This window comes from Haliotis asinina, chromosome 2 (assembly GCF_037392515.1).
Source record: "Haliotis asinina isolate JCU_RB_2024 chromosome 2, JCU_Hal_asi_v2, whole genome shotgun sequence".
NCBI lineage: Eukaryota > Metazoa > Mollusca > Gastropoda > Lepetellida > Haliotidae > Haliotis > Haliotis asinina.
The window spans coordinates 27657340-27673552 of record NC_090281.1 but is presented as its reverse complement, the minus strand read 5'-3'; the positions used below and the strand labels follow the sequence as shown (position 1 = coordinate 27673552).

Here is a 16213-nt window from a genome sequence, read left to right as displayed (position 1 = left end):
CTGATGACAATTCGCAAATTCGCCAACATGTTGGTTTTAGGAAGTCAAGGTTTCGGACAGACAGTCTCAGGTACATTAACCTGGAAGCAAGAGAGGATAGTTCAAAATAATATATTCAACCGTCAAACAGTCATAGCAGGGCACTAAAATATCTAAGAAAATGACTGTTTAGGCACCAGCTCTTGGTAGGAAGTTGTTGGTTAAGTTTTTAAAACAGGGCACTGTTTCAGATAAAGATGACACAGGTTTGCTGTTTTGCAAGGGTAGTTGTTGAGGAGGAATGGATCCCACGTGTACCTGTCGATGTAGATCGGATGCTTCTGCATCAAACCTTCATAGCGAAATGATGTTTTGAGTTTGGTGCTCAATGGGGAGGTATTTTGGTTGTGACACTTGTGAGACACGTCGTATCTAGTTTATTGTGAGTAGATTGCCTCATAATGTGGCTAAATTTTGCATAACCTGCTTTTGCATGAATATTGCTAAAACTAATCTTACTCACACATAGCAGGTAACATTATGGCATGATGTGACTATCTACCCTCTGCACCGGTGCTGCCGTATCCAAAGGCTTTTCATCTAGCTTTAACGTTGCTGACTGGCTTGAACACTCATTCACGGGGTGAAAGTGTACTTCCTTGTTCCTATGCAACACAACACCTGTTATTATTTCTGTCTGATGCGTCCTCGCGGACAAAAGAAATCATCTCTACAACAGGATGTAAATTGCAGAGGGTGTGCAGACGTCGTATCACAATACACACTTGACGTACCACCAATCTGGTGGTGCTGATTTGATTTTCACCACCAGACATCTGAACACACGTCTGAGATCTGCATCCTTTGTTCTGTCAGGAAACGAGAACAGTCCATGGCGAGTATGGATTGCAAGGGCTTCAGTTTGGTGGTTCTTTTGTCAGTGCTGCAGAGCGGTAAGGGTAAGTAACTCGTGTTTTGCCTCAATATACATTGTTCTACTTTGTATCAGCAGTTTAATAGTGAGACTCAGTATTTCTCAGTGTAAACATCTGGGGTTTTTTTTATATTATCTTCTCATTGTTACAAAATATACGACGTAGGGATTGATCAGTTTTCCTTTGACATAGCGTTTCACATATAAGGAGTTCATGAAGATATCAACATTGGGGACGAAAGGCAAGTGCGTTGCCGCTTTTGGGGAATAGAGTAGTGTGATGTAGTATTTAGCGTTATATCGGCAATACCGCAGCCATATTTTGACGAGAATAATTTCATTTATATCAATATTACGATGAATAAATTTAGAATGTAAAATCCTGTCATCAAAGGACAGTAAAACTACTTTGATTATCACAGCTCTTGATTTCAAACTGGTGCGCCATCGTGAACATAAATCACTGGAGACGACAGTACAATATAAAACAGGCTATAGAACACCAGCAACTGAAGGAAAGTCACCATACTAGGGACCATCGGGACTAACGTACTTATGCTGTCTGCATGGACCCTATCTGGATTTACACCATTCCTGCAGCCACTGGTGATTGTTTTGAAATTTAGCCATTATTTACAAACAAAAATATTCTTCACTTAAAATGATGTAGGTGGAAACTGACTTGGAAGGTGTTTTTGAATTGAGACACATGTGAAAAAACGTATGGTACTTTGATCAAAACGTCATCGACCTAACACTCGTTTTTATTGTTTGTGAAAAATCTATCAGGTCGATTTTTTTGTCATCTGTACTGTTTATCACCGTGAAGGCAAAAAATCAAAACACACGTGCTAATGTGTATCGTGTATTACCCACAATCACCCACACGAAAATACTGAGCAATACAGTCCTCAGTTAACATGGCGGGTCTAAATTCCGGGCATAAAGACGCTTTGCGACAGTTTGGTTTTAATATTCATTTAAAAATATAAATATCATCTTTCAAACAGCAAATATTAATTTTCTTACAAGTGTACGCTGTCAAAAAGGTTTCGAGGTGTTTGGGCGGTTTAAGGTATCATTATTACGTTCAAGATCAAGATTATCCAACCTTGAACATGTTTACACAGCTTGTTCAGCATGGTCTGATCAAGTGAATACTAGTGCATTGAGTGACCATGTCACAAATGGTTGGGTCTATTATTATGAAGGTGTGCACCTTTGTCAGTTGATTGTCAATATGTCAGAACAATCGTGACAAGGTTGACGTTTGACATCCCAATGTCGAGAAACCGTCAGCAATGCCCTAACTTTCTTTAAACAAGAAGCTAGGATGACTAAGGGTTCCAGTTCTGGCTTTTAGGCAGCGAGCAGCAGCAGCATCCGGTGTTTTCAGTTTTCAATAAGGCGTCAACATTCTGTCATATATGACGGACCCGCGAAGGTCCCGGGGTAGAATAGGCCACCAGCAACCCATGCTTGCCATAAAAGGCGACTATGCTTGTCGTAATAGGCGACTAGAGGAATCGGGCGGTCAGACTCGCTGACTTGTTTGACACATGCCATCGGTTCGCAATTGCGCAGATCGATACTCATGTTGTTGGTCACTGGAGTGTCTGGTCCAGACTCGATTAATTACAGACCTCCGCCATATAGCCGGACTATTGCTGAGTGCGGCGTAAAACTAAACTCACTCACTTATGTGCAACTGGGATACCACATACAACCTAGACACGGAACACGTCCGACCCATATCTTACGAGCGGCATAGCATGCTGGGTATCAACTTAAATTTCAGAAACCAACACAATATCACAAATACTGTACGTGGTGGTACGTAGATGGTGAGAGCTTTGAATAGCACAGCAATTAGTTTTTAAGAAGCTAATATTCAAGAGAAACACACAAACAAAGGAATTTTGCCAAGGCTTTGAAGCTGACAAATATATGCTGATCTATAGAGCACAGTTATCTCTCGAAAGTGTGGCACACTACGGTGGCTCCTTGTCTTCCGTAGATTTTTAATTCAAGCAACGGTGTACAAACCTGCATTTAGACGGAAGTTGATGATTCGGTCCTCACATTTGTGGTGTGGAGTTCTCTCGCTGAGGTTTCCCAGGAGCTTATCATCGTTTGATATCCCCGACTTACCAGACCCATCTGAGACAAAACATGCCGATCTAATTGGACTTTAAAATAATTTACGTTATTTCTATTACAAATCCAAAGCATGCCATAGCTGTTCAAATAAAGTAACATATACGTTTAGTTAATTGTAGTGTCGAAGTACTTTTGAGTGAGACGATAATGAGGTAATCATTTACTGAACACATCAACTCATGAGAGAATTTGTTTTGAAATAAGGCAAGACAAAAACGTGAAGGAAACGTTTCAAGTCTCATTACAGTTGATCACTGATGCGGTCAGAAACATCTGCCAAATTACACTCTCACTCTACAGTGATGGAAGTAAAATATCTCTGACATGATTAATCTATCAAATTCACCCCTGACAGGTGAGCTACTGCATCTGGGCAATTACCAGGAACACTGAGATTACAGTTGTTATCCAGCCCTTGCCCACCAGAGTGAATGATTTGTGTATTACGCTGCTTTTAGCAATATTCAATCAATACGGCGGTGGGGGAACACCAGGAAATGGACTACACACGTTGTATCGTAAGTCTTTGCTGTAAGTCAATCACTGGGCACTGGCCTTGTAGCATATGACTGTACTTTGAATATTCCCTTGGCCTTTGAGGGCCATTCTATATATATCATTCTTGCCGTACTGATATTGACCTCCCAATAGCCGGGACTCTGGTACATATATTTTACGCATTTTAATAATATTATCTCTGGCACGTCTTGTTTGTCGTGATTTGATCTAGGACCAACAATAACATACTACGTTGATGTAATATCGTGTTGAATTGACTTTCCAGGGGACGACTACTTGGTGGCTGTGGCAAAAAGAGGCAAATACGCGTACATCAGGTACTCAGCAGGAGAAACTGGGGGTCTGGTGGAGATACAGTACCCACACCTCGCCTACAGAAGAGCGCATGAATTGACCCCGTTCCAAGCCACTTCTGTCAGTATAAGCGATCAGATAAAAGTCACAAATAACGTAGAAAATGCAGCTATAGCTGTGAGCGGAAGTGATGAAGATGTAAATTTTGTGGTAGATGCTGACGGTATATTCTCTCCCCTTCCAATATCTGCCCTTGGGACAAAGTACATATTACCTTCAAGTCTCGCCCCTAGCAGTTATTATCAATCCTTGTTACTAATAGCTACACACAACATGAGCACAACTGTTGACGTATTCTTTCGAATTAACAGAGGAAATGTTTACTGTTTGAACCACTATTACAGTGACGGAGAAAAAGTATCCCTTAAACTTAAACCATATCAAACTTTATGGGTGTCCACGCCATACGATCTAAATGGAACTGTCGTTGACAGTGAACACAGGATAGCTGTCTTTAGTGGTATGGAATATGCCTATAAGTACACTGTGTATGACCAGCTACTGCCGGTCAAGCACTACGGACAGGAGTATGTTGTTGCTATAGATAACTTCAGACTGGAGCTGCAGATCATCAGTGAGCACAGCCACGTGCAGATCACCTTCAGTTCTGGGGCCACGGTCTCTACTGGCGAGCGTCGTCTTTACAACCGCACACTTGAACGCAGAGAGAATCTTCACTTCACAGCCACAAGCCCTGTACTGGTGACACTCAGTCGAGCAGATGGTTACAGCAGTTCCTTCACAACCGTCCCACCTGTACACTCGTACGTCACACACGGATCTGTGTGGTTTTTTTATAACAATCTTAATACAAAAATAAAGATACTAACTGACAGGAGAGCGACTGTGTTGATCACAGACTCACGACTGAAAGACCTTCTGACATGGGTGCATATTGCGTTCAGCAGATACAAAGTTGGCACACTGTCACAGGCACGAGGTATATATTATACGTCTATATCCAGCGACTTCCCCTTCACAGTTCTGTCCTTCTATAACGGATCGGTCTATAACAGCGGCTACAAAGTGTCTGTAGATGAACCAGTACAGTTTACAGGTATGTGTCACAGTTAATTGCATAACGGCTATTCGTCCACAATGTTTTGTTGGCAGTTTTAAAACCTGTTGACACTTTAGCACATGTCAGCGCTATTTTATGGTAGATCCAGTTTGGTGAAGCACAGCTGTGTAGACTTAGCTTGATTATAATGCATTATTTACACTTGTACAGCCCGCAAACCTACATCACTTCAGTATGTCTTCCAAAACGTTTGCTTACGTACCAGGATATTACAAAACTACGTTTCGAAGGTGAGTTCTACAGTCGTTTCATTCCTAACTGGCAACTATGCTATATATTGACACTTGGCATAATTTACCTGTACATATTAGGAGCATATACCTTGGCCGACTCAGAGCGGAGGTGGGGGTTCAGGTACCATCCCACCCCTTTCATTATAACGTAGACATGTGTAGGAGAAAATTATTCCTATTATTATTATTATATGTGTAATTCAATATCAGGTTATCAAGTACATAAACAGGATTATGCCTTACAGGTCAAAATTACTTGATAGCACTTCCTCGGAACATGCGTTTCATCGGATACAGTTACATTCCTCGGATACTCGCCAGTGCTGGGGAGACAGGAGGACAATGGAAGGTACAGGATCCACACTCTAGGCGGATGTGGTCTCGGCGGATCAACCCTTACAACACTGACTACTTTTTCCCCAATACCACAACTACCAGTGTTGTGCTTGTTCAAGTGAGAGATGATGCTATTCAGATTAAAGGGGGAATGAACGATCATACATCATTCTCTCCCCTTCCTGTGTCGGCCCTAGGCACAAAGTACATCATGTCTTCCTGTCTTCCTTCTACTGACAACAATTACCGATACACATGGTCGTACATATCCGTCTTGGTGATAGCCACACATAGCGAGAAGGCGGATATTGACGTCATCTTTAGACTGGACGGCAACGTCACCTATGACGGCAGAACGTACATCGACGGGGACACTCTCAGTGTCAGATTAGACAGTTATCAGACTTTCTCCTTAAACAGTTCATCTGATATGACCAGAACCATCGTTAATGCTACGGAGACAATAGCTGTCTATAGTGGAACATACAGTGTGCGCGATACAGTCTTCGCTACTTTAGAGCAATTACTGCCAGTGAAACATTTCGGACATGAGTATATTGTCGCTATCCAGGACCCTTACTACAATCAACGAAGATACGTGAGTGACCTGCCATACCAACTTCAAGTTGTTTCTGAGCACAGTGACATGGATATCATGTTTAATAACGGTTCTTCCATACCTGTGGGTGAAGATGGTGTATACTATAAACGATGTGGAAATACTGCAACGTTCTACTTCAACACCACACAACCAGCTATGGCCACATTGTGTACACTTGAAAGGTATATCTATTATGATGGGTTAGTTGTAGTGCCCCCAATAAGCCTATATCCCACGTTAACAACACAACAAGCAGGAGGTACCATGCAAATATTCACAGACCAAGACAACAGTTTTGTGGACGTCCAACAAGCCTATGGTAGTACCTCTACAGTCTTCATCCCTCCGGTCACATGGAAGAATGTGTCAGGTACGAGATTCAAAGTTGGAACAATTAGAGATAGTGGATACACAATAAGAACCATCCGTTCTAATTCTACCTTTGCAGTCCTTGGATACTTTCACACCGTATACAACGGAGGATACAGTTTTAGCAAAGACCCTGATACAGGTTGGTATGATATACATACTTATATATCCAGAGGTTACAATCCTTCATATAACAGATAAATGTATTTGTATTCAATGCCTTTAAATTCTCCACTCGACGATTACAATCTATCCAAGTGTATACATGAAATACATCCGGTCCGACCTCCCAGAAATGGCTAGATGTTTGACGGACGGTCTCAAATTACAGATAACCAGCCCAATGATCTGGCATTTCTTAGATAACTCATTCCATGCATCTTAGTAAAAGCACCATATCTAAAACCGATTCAATTTTACACAGCATTGGCAATATTGGTCATATAGCGATGAAAACAAGGTGATCAATTTAAAATATCAGTCGATAAAGGACAGTAAAACTAACTAAACTATCTCAGAGACATTTAAAACTTGTAATGAAACCTAAAATACTTAGCTATAGTGGACGATACAATATTGACATGGGCTATAGATCGCCAACAACTAAAGGGACTTACAGTACTTTTGCTTCCTGCATGGACCCTAGCTGGATTTACATTATCCCTTCAGCTGTCGGCTATTGTAGGAAGCAGTTAGCAATACATTGAAAGAGTGACAATACTAAACTCCTGGTAGGATTTAAATTTACCTACCCTCTCAGGAGGACAATATTTTTGCAGTACTCTTAGCCCCTTTGATGATACAACCACTAACAATCTTGGTTACTAATCTAAACTACTAAAGATAAAATATTTATCTTCATACAAACCTTTTTTCAAAATTTATGGAGTAATTCTTTAAAAAATTCAATAACTTTGATAATGATAATTAACTTTACTAAAAAGATCCTTTGCAGTCTTTACAGTGTTTTCGTACTGAGCCTTACATTACCAGACGTGACAAATACTGTTTGAACATTGAAATTTGACAAATACGTTTTGAACATCGAACAATTCTATCGCAAGCTCAAAACACTGTGTTGACATAATGAGTGAGTTAATATCCAGGCCCCCTTAAGTAACTGAAGAAATTACGGCAAATTTGAAGGTATTGCATCTCAAATGTAAACAAACGCAGCCCACTCGCGAAACAATTGCAGCAATATCGGTAGTTTAGCGGTAATAACAAAAAACACACCTCCCTATCGGAAACAATGTCGATAATACTTGAAACAAGATCGGCCATCTTCGGAGATTTCTTGGCTCAGTTCCGTGATTTGTGGTTGAGACAATAGACAAGACCACGCTGCCATCATGTAGCTGGACTGGTACTCTGAGCAACAGAGAAACAAAATATACTACCCATCGAAAGTTTAGACTCACTTAATACAGTGTAGATATCTTGGAGGGAAAAGGCATATGTGTTATAAAATAATCAAGAGACACTACATCGTTCCTTTATATATTAGTCAGTGTGCAATATCGGCGGTTAAGTTGACCCAGATTTACACATGGGGCACTAAAGAGTACTACCCTCAAAACGTGACTGACAAAAAGTCAATATCGGGTCGGATCACCCCCGGCTGTAACACAACATTGCATAGACTAGACGTGGCATACCACGCACCAACAGTCCAGTCTATCTCTGGGGAATTTTTGTCCACTCTTGCAACAACGCATTTCGAAGCTGGTCAAGGTTGGCAGGAAAGGGGGGGGGGACTCTGGTGTACAACTGGCGTCACAAAAATGTCCCATACATGCTCATTCGGGCTCATATCGGGGGACAGTGCCGGTCATTCCATGTGATTGACACCATTCTGCTGCAAACAGGCTGTCACAATGCGAGCTCTGTGTGGTCTGGCTTTGTCGTCTTGAAAAACAACACGTCCTGCCATGGCTCTCAGGAATGGAATGACAACTGGAATGAGAATTTCATCTCGGTACCTCTGGCCGGTCAGATTGCCATCCACCACCACTAAATCAGTTCTGCCATTCATTTTGATCCCGCCCCACACCATAACTGACCCCCCTCCAAAGCGATCATGTTCGTCAGCGAAACGTCATGTTCAGCGAAACGTTCTTGACGTCTGTAAACGGGGATTCGACCATCATTGAAGTGCAGGTTAAATCTTGCGTGCATCCCATGGCAAATGCCCATTTGCCCAATTCAATCGAGCCTGACGGCGGCGTGGTGTAAGAGGGGATCTAACGGCTGGACGTCGCGCCCGCAGTCCATAGTGACGTAATCGGCGCGGTATTGTTGATACAGATACACGGTGTCCAGAAGCCTGTCTAAACGCATTATTGACTGCAGTGGCGGTGATTAGTCTGCTCCTGAGAGCAATCAAACGAATGTACCTGTCATCTTGTTGTGACGTCACTTTTGGTCTACCGGATCTTGGTCGATCCTTAACAGAGTTTGTTTGCTGGAACCGTATCCATAGGTTGGAAAATGCCTTTTGGGATACCCGAAGACTTCCAGCAACATATCGTTGTGATCTCCCATTTTGCAGGAGTGCTAAGGCTTGATGTCGTTGATCAATGGTTAAACTTCTTCCACGACCCATGGTCACTTCAAGGATCAATTTTGCCACTATCTCAAAGGAATCCACCTTCAAACCTTATAAAGGTGAATTGCACGAAGATCATGCAGCAAATTGCTGAAATGCACATGAAAATTGCATGCATGTCAGCAACTGCGTTTTGATGTAATGTTTTGTGAAAATTTTACCATTTTTCAAAAACTTTCATTCTCTATGGAACTCAAGATAGTGAGGGAACCGGTGTTACGGATTTGCTTTACGTTACGTCAAGACCTGTGGAAACGATACATCTAAACAGTTCAGTATAATTTAACAATTTCAGTAGTGAAAAGTTGGTAGAAAAAATCTACTACAAATACACTAGTGAGTCTACACTTTTGATGGGTAGTATATATAGTGACTGAACTATGATTGCGTAGTGAGGACATGTGGCTTGGGACATTCTAACAGCATCCCGACAAAGTCGATCGATCCTCCTTTATCGAGTCGCTGGTTTGTCTGCTCCATAATTATTTACTGTCGCGGTGTACCTGGCATAGTGCACGCATTAGAATCATTATAACATGTGCAGTTGTCCACAAAGGAATAGATATTGTCAAATTGATCGTTGCTCTAACATCTAATCACCGGATTATCTGCTGTATTAACTGGCTGCTAATTCGTTTACGATATCTCTGTGAAACGTCGCCATGGAGTTAGTGTCCCGCTCTGTCAGCTTCAATACAAATTAAATCTAAGACATTTATCGAAGGGATATGTTAGAGAGACAGCAACACCATGAGTCATAGAGAGTTGAATGAGTATATCCATGCCAAAACGTCATACGGCATTGTTTCTGTGTCAGGCTGACAAGGAGGTTTACACTGACATACTGGTACGTCCCAACTAGTGATCTGTAAACAACAATTATATGAACTCTATTCATATTATAAAACATCGGTGCATGCGAGTGGTGCATGTATCTCTAAATGTACCAAAAAAAAGAAAACAAAGAAGAAGAAAAACAAATTATCTCAAGTCGTGAAATACTGGCTACTTAGATATTGTTCAGTTCAGCATGTAGCAAAACAGACCATGTTTATGTTTGACAACATGTAGGGCTCACTTTACTGCCAAGACAATGTGGATACTGAATAGCTTCACAAAATCGTTCCAGAGACCTCCACCACAAATGGAATCGATGTCAAGTTAAATACAGAGGGTCCCGTCTACGGTGAGTGTTTCTCCTTTTCTTGACTGTCGTCCTGCCATTTGTCAGTATTCTTTTTTTTGTGATACAATGACACCTTGTCACTCAATCATGCATTGTTGCATTCATAAGAAAGACGTGAGTTAATTGAACAATGTGGGGGATCATCGCTTTCTTCGTCTTCACTTAGGACCACGGAAAAGCCAAAATGTCATGTGTATATGTATTTTGTTTGATTCCATGGTCGGTGGCAGTGATGTGAAATGTTAAAGAACGACAAAACTCAATTCTTTGGTACTCTTTTTATCACTGCATATGAAAAACTTCTAGTTAGTCATACACGGAACAACATTTTTTTGTAACAAATTTTGTGCTTAATTAATACCAAGCGCTTAAAAGTTGCTAAAAAGCCGTCTGCTTCTCTCTCGCTCGCAAACGAAACCGCAGACTGGTTACGTAACTCCTGCAGTGACGCCATACAAGGAACGATTTTCAGTTAGTTGTATAGAAAATGTGTAGGAAGCTCGTCATTTTGCATGTCACCAAAGACATGCCGAATGGTTGTGTTGCTGTCAATTGCTCCTCTGGGTCGGGTGATGGTGTCAGTATGCACAGATTTCCACCAGACCCCGTAGTTTGTACTTAAATTGGTTGTTTGTGTGTGCGAAGCGAGCGTGGTGGAAGCCTGCGGTATATACCAAATCGGATGGTTCCCCCCTACCACGCTTCCAGGGTAGAAAATGGAGTTCAAGTTTCATCGAGTTTATAAAATCAAGACTGCTTACTACGCATTGCTGACCAAAGTGATTTTGCATGAATATAACGCTTTCTTCCACGGAAACGAGGTTGTCGAAGTGACAATATTATCGTAAGTAATATAATATTGACCCCGCCTGGCTTCCAAGAGTGAAATTGTTATGTTATAAGCAATGTCATGGAAAATCCTAATGTCCATCAATAAAATACATATTTTACTACCTGTGAAAACTAATTTTGATTTTGTAAGTCGGTGAAAACCAACTGAAATAGCATTCACCCTAAGACAGGGCGCCGCCATTTTTGAAAATCGCGAAGTCAAGGGCTATATCCGTTAGAATTATTGAGATTATGGTTTGTTCTCATCAAGTTAGAAAATCAAAACTACTTTTTACTATCAGTTAAATATGCATTTAAATCATGGCCAAAGGGATTTTGCATGACACAACTTTTAACATAAGGACTTCTTCCAACGAAGCAAGGTGGGGGTCGAAGTGACATTAATATAGCAAAGAATAGTATTTTGACCTCCACCTCCCTTCCAAGAGTGAAATTGTTATGTTTTAAGTAATGCCATGTAAGACCCTATTGTCCATCAATGAAAAACATATTTCACTACCTGTAGAAAGTAATTTTGATTTTGCAAGTCGGTGAAAACAAACTTAAATAGCATTCATCCTAAGACAGGGCGCCGCCATTTTTGAAAATCGTGAAGTCAAATCCATTTGAATTATTGAGATTATGGTTTGTTTTCAACAAGTTAGAAAATCAAAACTACTTTCTACTAGTAGTTGAATATATATTTGAATCATGACCAAAAGGAGTTTGCATGACACAATCTGTAACATAACCTAAGCGAGGTCGGTGTCGAATTGAAAATACTGCGCGATAAATTTCTTCACTTGCTAAATTTACTTGGTTTATAACGTTCCCTCACCAGTATGTAGACACTTGTAAATATACGTCTTTATACTTGGTCTCATAATCCTAATTTCTTTATAATCGTAATTGTATGCATTTTGAAACTTAATAAAATGAAGCGATCTGCGAATGTATAACATGAATGTAATATCTAGACATTTTATAGTTTGCCTATATGAATCATAATTCGCATGCACGCCCCACGTTTCAGGTTTTTCACATTGCTGTATAGTCTCATTGGTCACCCAAGAGAGCGCACCTGGCAACTAATTGAATAATGTACGTCATTCTTTCAAAAACGTAATTTAGTTAGCCAATAATGAGCAATCAATCAATGTATTGGCGGTTCATCCTTTGAAAGAAGGGTGTGGTTTTTACATAGACACGACAGAGTGAATTCAGTATAGATTAGTAAATGTACATACATAAACACTACCTTTTGACAAATCCCCCATTTAAATCCGCATAAAAGCAATTAATCAATCAGCGTGTTATCGGTTAATCCTTTGATCGATCCAGATTGTCGGGTAATCTAAGTGGCGTTACCACTAATTATACCTGTTATAAATTCAATAACTGAGCATCAAGTAAATGATGACAAATAACGTGTAGGTTTATACAACCTAACACGGATTACAATCTAGCGACACCAAGTGATTTTGACAGAACCGTTTATGAAAACAAGGGTTGTAACTCGAAAACTAGGCAAAGCAGGAGACAAAACTAAATGACAGCAGATTGTGAGAACACATAGCTTTCATTTTTCACAACAGCTTTCGCGATTTCAGTAAACGAAATAGTTTATCCCCTGAAATGTAGATGAATTCTGCACAGACCCTCGTATTCTATGCCCACTATTGCGTCACGGAGACGCACCGCTCTGATTGGTTGAAATTTGCTGTTGAGAATTGTGCGCTGCTGTCAAAAAGGTCGATTTAAGGTAATTAAAGGTCGAAATGAGCCGTTTTAATGACGGGACTTCGTTTATAACGATGTCAATGAGTGATTTATGGATTTTGACCCCCTAGAGTATATGTGTGGCAGGGCTGCGTCAGTCACGCACAGACAACATAAACTGCTTTTGTTGTTCCTCAATGGTCAACGGTTTATTTGTGACGGTTTATCAGGTGTACAATAAAATAGATGCAGCAACATACACTTGCTCTTTAGACAGATATGCACATGTATATGCTGTAACGTTATAAAATAGTTGCTTCAGTAACCAATTACTTTGTACAAAATGTCTTCCATTTGAGTTATATCATACTGGTATATAAACAATACGTAAACCTACCAGGTGTGTGGGCCTAGGTTTATTTCACACCTGGGGACGCTGTTGTCTCTATCAAATGATTGTCTGTAGAGGAAATAATAATACTAATATGTACAGACATGCTAATACGAATATATGCAAAGAATACTCAGCAATGATACAGTATTCAAACATACAAATTTGACTGTAGCTGAGCAAGATATAAAACAATACAAGAATAAGATCTCATTCATTCGTTCATTCATTCATATATTCATGGTTACAAAGCTATACTTGTGTTCATCTGTTTATAACACACCTTGCCTTATATCAATCATGTGATTAATATTACATTATAATGGATTATGAGTATTTATTGGGCCATTTACACCAATAAGAACATCAAATACACAGTACTATGTGTTTGAGAATAGCAAACACTTACACAACTACTAGATATGTCCAAATATGATATCGCATGAACAATAAGTAAATACAATAGCCAAATTACCTCAGAATTCGATCCAAAGACTGTGTCCAAATGTATGTCCCGTCAAATCAACATGTCATATCAACAACTGACGGTTGAATGTGGAGTGACCACAAACCTTATAATGTGTAAAAGGTGTAAAGCTTAGCTGATTGCCCAAGCTGGCTATGAAGACAAGACAAGGGACCTAAGTGGGAAAGGGCTTTTGTTATTGTGTTGTGAGGTGAACATGCGATAAGCATGCTCAGTGAACTGGCTGTGAGTGATAGTTAAGGCAGGCTGAGTAACAGGATAAATAATATAACTAAAACTATGTAATGAATATTGAAGAATTTATTTACATGAATTCTAATCAATATACAACATGTTAAAATATACAAAATCTGTCACTGCCACATATGATCTTTAAACAACAATTATATGAACTCTATTCATATTATAAAACAGACAGTTGTGCATGTATCTATAAAAGTCAAAAAAAGAGAAAAAAAAGAAAAAAAAAGAAAGGAAAGAAAATATTTGTATGGGACTGCAGAAGTGACAGAAAGGGCATTCTTAATCTTAAAGTTCGAATTGAATATCTTCTTTGTGAGGCACATAACGTGTGAATTGTACAGGAATATGAGAGTGCATAATCTTTTTCAAAGACAAAAACATTCAGTTTAGCGAAAGTTCTGTAAATACATCTGTGATCGTTTTTGGATTGTTATCATGGTTCTTGGTTGCCGTTGTGGCATATTTTTTCTACGCGTATGTATTAAATAGTTGAATCATAATTCACAGATTATTCCGAGGGTATGGGCCATAATATGTAATATTATGAGCATTGATCTACTTGGATATACGATGACACGTGTTCACCAGGTCAGCGAGCTTGACCATGGGTCAAGCATGGGTTGCTGAAGACCAATTCTAACATTAATGGCTGCCATTCGTTGCCTTTACTATGCCCAGCAGCATTTGTTAAGGTAATTTATGACCATGTTTAAGGCACCAGAAATGCAGGAGTGAAAGAAAGGACATAACTAATCTCCCTAATCATGATGTACTTGGTAGGCACATGTAATCGTAATCCAATATGTACAAATATATATATATGTGTGTGTGTTTGTGTTTGTGTGTGTGTGTGCGCACATGGCGTTGCCATCATTCAATGATGTGATGATGGATGTCAAGCGTTTGATAGAAGCACATGTCAAAGCAATGTGTCTATATAACTTGAAGTGTGAATTGTACAGAATTATAAGAGACCATCAGCTTTCTTCAAGGACAAAAACATTCATTTTAGTTGGCAGGTCTAACACCGCTGGTTCTAACAACGCTGGTGTGATCGTCTGTGGAATAGTTATCTTGGCTCTCGTGGTTGCCTTTGTGGCATATGTGTTCTACACGTAAGTATTTGGCATATGAAGCATATTCCTTTCACAATTCTAATCTCATAAATGTTAGTTCTTCAATATGTTGCTTCGTGCTGATAAAAAGACATGGTCAGTCTGCCATCCGGGTTGAGGGTTTGGGCAATAATATGTAACCAATCAGGACATTGTAACCATCTGATCATTATGTTTGTCAGCTGCTTTGACAAACCCGGGGTCTTTCGGGTGTAAACTGCCCCTGAAAAGCAATCAAGTTCCAGGACAATACTAGTGGAGACAGTGATCACGCCCTGTCTAAGTAACATGCTTAACTGATTGTGGATTACACCAAGACAGTAGACATGTAGTCCATGGCGGTACCAGTCGTTGAGAAAGGGTGTGTTAGACAGAGGATCTCTTTAGTCTCTGAATCCCATAGGTCTCTCCTTTGGTATAAAACGTCTGCATGCATAACACGAAGCTTCGCAAACATGTCATTACAGTTTATTGTTGCAGCTCAGACCTGTGAGTTTGTTGTTTTCTTAGATGTTGCTAACTATGTTTTTCGGGGTTTGGCTTTTGTGATGGATGTACAGTTGATCCCACTTCAGTAGTTTTATGTTTCTCAATATTCCTGAAGCCGAAGGAAGAAGATGTCAATTACGAGAGCTGCAGAACAGGGTGCAGACGCTTCCTCAACCTCCATGGCTATCTACGCGGTGCCTGACAGGGTCGCTGGAGGTGCAGCAGATGAGGGCATGTACATGGGGCTGAGATTCAAAGCCACACCAAGCGACATAAACATCGTCCACTGTTCTTCCGTATATGAGGATGAACCGACAGAGTAATGGAAACATATTCTGGTACACTGATATGTCATTTTGATCAGTGAAAGATGTAAATACTTTGCTTACTACATGTATATCTAACAATGTTATACCTGTTTGGGTCGTGTGTCGCACCGGCTTTGTGTAATGGCTCTACCAAGCCTAAATTCGTCGACTATAGAAACACACCGGTATTAAGGACTATGCTTGTCTTCTCAGTATTGTTCTCTGTATCGTATAGTATGTGTACTGTGCATTAAGGATGTAGTAAAAACA

The 16213-nt window shown here is 40.1% G+C and overlaps 1 protein-coding gene across 1 annotated transcript; it reads left to right on the top strand.

Moving 5' to 3' along the window:
• The first annotated feature begins 880 nt into the window (after positions 1-880).
• Positions 881-15958, top strand: LOC137271700 (uncharacterized). Its single transcript, XM_067804121.1, has 6 exons — positions 881-938; positions 3858-5003; positions 5506-6708; positions 10304-10364; positions 15051-15146; positions 15751-15958. Exons 1-6 carry the CDS (start codon positions 881-883, stop codon positions 15956-15958), a joined length of 2772 nt encoding a protein of 923 aa, XP_067660222.1.
• The last annotated feature ends 255 nt before the right edge of the window (positions 15959-16213 follow it).